The 7,661-nt window shown below is 37.5% G+C and overlaps 1 protein-coding gene across 1 annotated transcript in view; it reads right to left on the reverse strand.

Moving 5' to 3' along the window:
- The window catches only part of LOC109375131 (RUN domain-containing protein 3B), a gene marked incomplete at its 5' end in the record, with an annotated part of 39,333 nt that overhangs the window by 16,359 nt on the left and 15,313 nt on the right, over positions 1 to 7,661 (reverse strand). The window contains one exon of the mRNA XM_019630353.1: positions 3,917 to 4,038. Within this exon, the coding sequence (XP_019485898.1) occupies positions 3,917 to 4,038 (122 nt within the window). The remainder of the gene's footprint in view (positions 1 to 3,916; positions 4,039 to 7,661) is intronic.

Consider the following 7,661-nt stretch of genomic DNA (forward strand, 5'->3'; position numbering starts at 1 on the left):
CTTAAAGTAACAGGTTATCAAATGCCAGTCAAAATATGAAGGAAAGTAAAGATTCCATGTGTATGATTTTCTAGCTTCAAAATTCACCAATCTATTAAAGTAATTTAACTCAGTAAACAAGCCAAAAATGTAGGTGAATTAAAAATGCAGAAACATATAAAATAAAAACTCCATGAGGTTCTCGTAATTGTTTTTGGTAGAAATGACAACTACCAAATCCTCATGAAAATAATTAAATCAGTGACAACTGCATTGAACAATATAATCCCCTGGAAAGATTTCAACTACAGTATAAAGCCATTGTAACAACTCATGGTTTCCTTTCATTTTTGTGGAACTCTTACTTGTTAATAAGAACTTGCAAAAGAATTAGGCTAGATTTTTGGAAATTTCAATTTCACGAACAAACTGATGATTGTCACAAGACAGTCAACATTTGAACTGGTGTTTATGAACTTTGATTAATTTTAGCTTTAAATCCTAGTTCTAGAAATCATCTCTCTCTCCCTCTCTCCACACACCACACACAAACCACCCCCACACCCTCCCAAGACCTAGCTTTTCCCCTGGATAAATCAGCAACCCATAGGCAACAGAGGACAGGAGCCCAGATCTGACTAATTGTCACATAGCCCTGACCTCTGATAGACTAAAGATAACATCTTGACCTAAGTTATGTTTCAGCTCTGAGCCCTAAGGTGGAGCAACCCTTTGGCTACTTTCCCATGAGACCAGACAGAGGAACTCCAGAAAATACCTCAGAACTGTGCTCAAGATCTGAAGAAATGATTCATTACCCTTCCCTTACCCCTGACCAGTCAGCTCTCAACACAGCCCCAAACTCCTAACCCACAGTGTCTTGGGATTTTGCCCTGTTAATCTGTAACCTACATGCCATCAAGGAGCCAGGTCCGTAAGCATAGCTCACCTGTGTCTCAGGGCTTGATGCCATTTTTTTAAATAAACCTCTACTTACTTTGCTACCAACTCCGGTTCATGTCTCCACTGGCTTTGATAAGTGTAGGCAAAATGAACCCCTTGAGTTCGGCAACAGTTTAAGATAATTTAAAAGCAATATTCTATTTGCACAGGCCTTATTCTATCTCTGAAAAACTTTAAAACACCACACAGCAACCTGCATTCTCCAATAGGAGTCTATGATGACTTTAATGAACCAAGGTTCTGAGCCACCGGCTCAAAAGCAGGAAGTAACATGTGCCTGCCACTAACTTTCAGAGACAATAGTCCTGTTGTGGGTGGCAGTCAGGGGTGTGCTAGCAAGACAGTTCTGCACTAATTAACCTGAACAACAGCTCTGGCTGTTAACACGATTCTAATGGAATAACCCCATTTAATATATCTCTTAACAGGCTACATATGGATATTTCTGATTTTACAAGTTATCTGTGTGCATTTAAAACTAGAATTTGCTTCACTATGTTCACCAAAAAAAATATTATCTGCTGTAAGCACCAGCTTATCTCTCAGGATGGAATATTACAAGTGAAATAAGCAAAAATCAGTGGGAATGTATCTCATTAACATATTCTTTTACAGTAGGTCCATTAACATATTCTTTTACAGTAGGTCCAACAATTTCATTTCACTGGAAAAGGAATGAAAAATTTTACATGGATTATTAAGATACTTTAACATTGCATTCATTCATTCATTCATTCATTCATTCATTNAGGCTTTACTTAACCAAATGCCAATGAATACAGGAATAGAATTTGGTAAACAATGAGGTTCTGCAGCAATAATAAAAATTCCAAGTCGAAATTAAGCACCTTATTCATAAGATATTAAGAACAGTACCATACAGTATCTTCCTTGCCTGAAAATGACTACAGACCCACCATCTGGGAGAAAGGCTAGTTCAGCTGCTTTTCACCAATGACAAAGAATGGGTTGGGTTTCCACATTCTTACCTGATTTCCAATGCGATTGGCAACTCCATCTGACAAACATGTTGTTGTCATGGAGCAAAACTGTCTACGGGAGTTATTTCTTTAAACTAACTCTGGGAGTTCTGTCTTTAAAAGGTCACCACTAGATCCTATCTTAGAAATCTGGACTCATTAATATCACATTGTAAGATTTCAATGTAACCCACCAGACACATCAAACCAATGAACAGTCTATTACTATTTCTCAGGGTAGACTTTTGAAAATAGTAATAGCTTGATCAAAATAAGAACCCAAGACAGTAGAAGTAGTGCATTATGACTACATAAAAGTTTATACTTTAATCTATGTCATTCATTACATTGTTAAATTAATTGAAATTAAGCTTAGAAATTACATGTTATGAGCATTTGGGTCATAATAAAACCCCCTGCATTCAATTTTAAAATCATTCAAATACAAATTTCAATATACAGAATTGGGTAGCAAATAAAGGCAAATTAAAAGAAAATGGAAATGGAGTATTACTCCGCTATAAAGAAGAATGAAATCGTTCCATTTGCAATGATATGGATGGAACTAGAGAACATTATGCTAAGTGAAATAAGTCAGTCAGAGAAAGACAAATACCATATGATCTCACTTATATGTGGAATCTANAAATACGGCGGCTACTAGTAGTTACTAGCATGACACTTGTCACATATGAGGGGCTTAATAAAATGTTTCTTGAGAAAAACGACTTCTCACCCTTTTCTATCAACAATTACAGTGTTATGGTGAGCAGTCTGAATTTTATTCTGCTTGTCATTGAGAGCCACTGGAGAATTTTTAAGTGAGGGTTTAATATTTTTTTTATTTATGTTTTCAAAGATTGCTAATTTCTATATGGAAAATGAACTGTGAGAGGGCAAGAAAGAGAGATGAAAGGCAATGAAAAAGCTGTGGCCACAGTCCACCCAGCAGGCTTGCTCCAGGTGGCACAGCTTGGGTTGCAGTAATGGGGAGGATGGTGAGTCCATGTATATAGTATGTGTTGAATGGAGAGCTGGCAGGACTTGCTAATAAACTGACTTGCAGTTGTAAGGGGAAAGAGTAGAATCTAGGATAATCCCTGTGGTGGTGCCACTTTTTGCAATGTGAGAAGACAGGGAAGAAACTGGAGGCACAGAGGAATGCAGGTTCCCCTGAGGCAAGAAACTGCTGGGGTCTCCCCAGCTCTCTCACACACCAGCAGATGTAGAACTGGGAAGAAGGTGAGAGAAAAGATGTGAGCACCATGTCATCATACCAGCACCACGTGTCCAATCCAAAGTCACAGCTCTAGCCTATGTTGAAGGTAGGAAAGCAAAGAACTTTGAACCAACTAAGCTACTGAAGTTTGAAAATGAATAGGTTGAGTCTTGGAAACTGAAATACAATCTTTGAAAGTTGCCTGGAAAGTTATGGAACTGGACCAAGATGTTGTTCAGAAAGACGCAATCCAATGGAAAGAGTGGTTGATAAGAGCACAGCTGAAAGCAGTAACAGGAAAAGTACAAGTCTTATGTTTATTCTCCAAGTTTTTCAGAGCACTCAGTAAACAACGTTCCCAAAAGTGACTCAAGAATGAGGAAGTGGTCAATTGTATCAATAGCTGCTGAGAAGTTTAATAGGATGAAGACAGAGAACTGATGTTAGCAATATGGCAGTGTTCCATTGCCTTGATAAAAATCATTTCAGTATGTGGTAGAGTCACAAAACTGGAGTGGGTAGAAAAGAGTACAGGAAGTGAAGAAATAAAGTAAAAATCACAATCTTTCAAAGTTTGCCACAAACACATGAGAAAAAAACAAGAGCAGGCCATTTTTAATTATACTGGCAGCTTAATTCTTAGCCTGCTTCACAGAAGTATTATTCTTCACTATTAAGTAATAATTCTATCACTATTATTTTCCAGAAATCCTCTGCAATCAAAATATAGATAGTGTGGGAAAAAGTAATTTTCAAATAGACTTCCCCCCCTTACCTTCACTGATCGAATTTAGAGTGTCTTGTTTTCCGTCTCCTTCTTGTGACTGACCTGGATCCAGTGAACTCTGAGACAGGCTAACCTCAGCTGATAACTGGTCCAGACTTTGATAACTCTTTCTGTAAAACAAGGGTAACATGCTACTTGAATTTCTTCTTACAAAAAATAATTTAAAGACATGTTCTTTACTGCTTTTCTTCAATTTATTGAATTTCTGAATTTCTCCCCAATTTTTCACCTAAACTTTGTCTTTATTATGGATACAATATGATTGATCTTTGTTATACTTTTGCCTCACCCCTTTTGGAGGTCTATTTAATCCACTAAAAATGGAAAAGAAAATAATTTTTCAAACAAATGTAAATCTTTACACCCAATTTTTGCTTATCCAGCTGGTTAAGAAATGGGGACTTCTGGTTATTATCTGTTGTCAAAGGAGCAGAAAAATCTACAGATTCCTCTTAATGCAGAAACAAAATCAACATAACAATAATTATCTACTGTCTCCTAAGCACTTCAAAATTCTACAATGCCTTGATATTTGTACAGATGGTTATTATATAACAAATTATTATAAATTCCTGTAATTTAGAAGCTTAAAAAATGTTGGATAAAAAAATACCTGTTTGTGTTAATATACCATCAAGATAATNTATTTGCTATTGAGTTGTGAGTTCCTTGTGTATTTTGGACATTAACTTATCAGATAGATGGAAAATATTTTTTCCCATTCTGTTGATTGGTCCTTTGCTATGTAGAACCTTTTTGATACAATCCCATTTTTCTATTTTTACTCTTGTTGCCTGTGTTTTGGCGTCACATCCAAAAAAAACACTGCTCAGAGCAATGTCATAAAGTTATTTCCTTATGTTTTCTTATAGTAGTTTTACAGTTTCAGGTCTTATATGTTTGTCTTTAATCCATTTTTAGTTGATTTTTGTAAATGGTATGAGATAAGTGTCTAATTTCATTCTTCTGTATATGGATATCCAGTTTTCCCAACACCATTTATTGAAGAGAATGTCCTGTCCCCATGTGTGCTCTTGGTACCCTTGTCAAAGATCAGTTGACTGCAGATGCATGGATGTTATTTCAAAGCTCTCTATTCTGCTCCAGTGATCCGTGTTTTAATGCCAGTACCATGCTGTCTTGATTACTGTAAATTTATAAAATATTTTGAAATCAGGAAATGTGATGCCACCAACTTTGTTCTTTCTTAAAATTGCTTTGGCTATTCAAGGTCTTTTGTGGTTCCACATGAATTTTAGGATTATTTTGTCTATTCTTGTGCAAAATGCCATTGGGATTTAAAGTAAAAACAAATATAGTAAAAACGCAGTTACTGTCTCTTTTTAAAATAGCATTTAACATCCAAGTTGTCAATTATTTGCTAAAATTCAGTTTGTGAGCATTTGTCACATGAATTGAGCCATTAAGCAGGGTATATTTACCCCCTCCTCTAATAATGTGGAGCAATTTACAGGCATTTAAATTCATAATAGAAGCTCATCTCAGTTAAAAATATATAGTCCCAATAAAAGACACTTTAATGTTCCCAGATAAACTATTTGCTGCTAATAATACTTTAGTTAATATTTTATTACACTGATCTTCCTCATATGATGTNACCTGGCTAACACCATTCCTTCATCCCACCCTGCTAATTTCCTGAGTCCCTGTCCACTCCAACTTTTAGGCAACAACCAAGCTGCTTTCAGTGGCTTTTCCATACAAATGGCCTCTTTTGGGTCATGCCCTGTACTTTCCCAAAATCTCTCAAAGGTTCACAAATCCCAAAGAAGCAGCACTTGGCTTTGGTGTTTCCCATACCTCTGGCTGAGCAGCTCTAAGCCTGGCACCAGTGACAGCCAATCTCAGTTCACAGCTTGGTCTCTCAAGTCACCTCCAAGTCCAGTGCAGGTGGCAGCCATTTGTGGATTGCTTTGCAGCTCATGCCAGATGGCCCCAGGAAGGGCATAAGCTGTAGTTGAACTTGTTCTGCAGCTGTTTCCCTCCCAGGAGGCCCACAGGCTGGCACACCTGGTGGCCAGATTTGGACTGGAGCACCACCCAGCCACCTCCAAGGAGGACACACCCTAAGGGCAGACTGGGTAGGCACCAGAGCCCCACTAAAGTGAACCCTCATACAACAGCTCCTCCACTGTAGACACAGGCAGTCCTCACAACCAATCAGCTTGAGGGTCAATCCCTCCTACTGATGTAACTACAGCAACCAAGGCTCCACTACAACAGGAGGGCACACACCACCCACACAAGCGATACACCTGGAGCACCCAGCTCTGGTGACCAGGGAGATTGCGCCACTGAGCCCCACAGGACACCTACTACATAAGGTCACTCTACAAAGACCAGAAGACATAGCAGCCCTACCTAATACACAGAAACAAACACAGGGAGGCAGCCAAATGGGAAGACAAAGAAACACGTCCCAAATGAAAGAACAGAACAAAGCGCCAGAAAAACAACTAAACAAAATGGAGACAAGCAATCTACAGACACAGAGTTCAAAACACTGGTTATAAGGATGCTCAATGACCTCAGCAACTTAGACAAAAAGGTAGGAAATATAAAAATGGAGCTAGAAAACATAAAAAAGAACCAGTCAAAAATAAAGAATACAATAACTGAAAGGAAGAATACATTAGAGGAAANCAAAAAACATACCAGTAGAGTGACACTCCTAAAGTTCCTACTTCCCAGCCCTCTGAAGTGCTTCAGCCTACCTCTTTCCAGGCCTACTTTTCTAGTCTTTCTATCCATTCCACAAGTTGATATCAATCTAACAAATTCCCTTTGTGCTTAAGAGTTGGTTGTGGTTATTTGCAATCCAAAAACCCTACTACATACCTTAGAACAAACAAAATATACCCAGTTAACTTCAAGACCTACTCAAAAGTAATCCAACTGATGTTAATATGAAGAATGAGGATATTTTTCTCATTTGGCCAAGATTAAAAATATGGTCATCTTAAATTATTCAACAATTACTGTTATTTCATAGTACAAAAGCAGTGGCAATTAATGGTAAAAGGATGTGGTAATTAGTACTTAACTTTAATTAAAATTCTAATCACTTCTGACATTACTGAACTAATCTAAAAGTTGAATCATTCTTTATGAGTTAGATTTTATGTATCACTTATAATACAGGTCAATATAACATTCTCTCTTTAAGGTAACAATGCTACAGAAAGATACACTACAGGAGACTTGTTTAATTTACTAAGGAAGTAGCAACAATATATTTATCACAGCTAACTTTAAGAACTTTCTGGTGGTATATGCCTCTAAATTCCTAGTCAGCTAATTTCTCTTCAGATTCTCAATAAGAATTATTCAGGAATTTGGCCACAAAAAAAACCATAATTCAATCTTTTATCACCCCAGTTTTCCTGAGATATAATTGAAATTTTAAATTGTATACATTTAGATTTCTGATCAAGATGGCAAAGTAGATAAATGCTGTGCTTACTTCTTCTCACGACCGCATCAAAATTATAATACAACTAAACTACAGAACAACCAGCATTGAGAATCACCTGAAGTCTAGCTGAACTGAAGTCCTACAACTAAGCACATATAGATGAAGCCATCTTGAGACTGGTAGGAGGGGCAGAGATGTGGAACGGGCTGGTCCTACACCCATGTGTGACCATTAAAAATTGGGAAGAATACCTTAGCTGCAGAGGTGCCTCCCAGAGAAGTGAACGGTCCCTGCCCT

Source organism: Hipposideros armiger, unplaced genomic scaffold (assembly GCF_001890085.2).
Source record: "Hipposideros armiger isolate ML-2016 unplaced genomic scaffold, ASM189008v1 scaffold_902, whole genome shotgun sequence".
Lineage (NCBI taxonomy): Eukaryota > Metazoa > Chordata > Mammalia > Chiroptera > Hipposideridae > Hipposideros > Hipposideros armiger.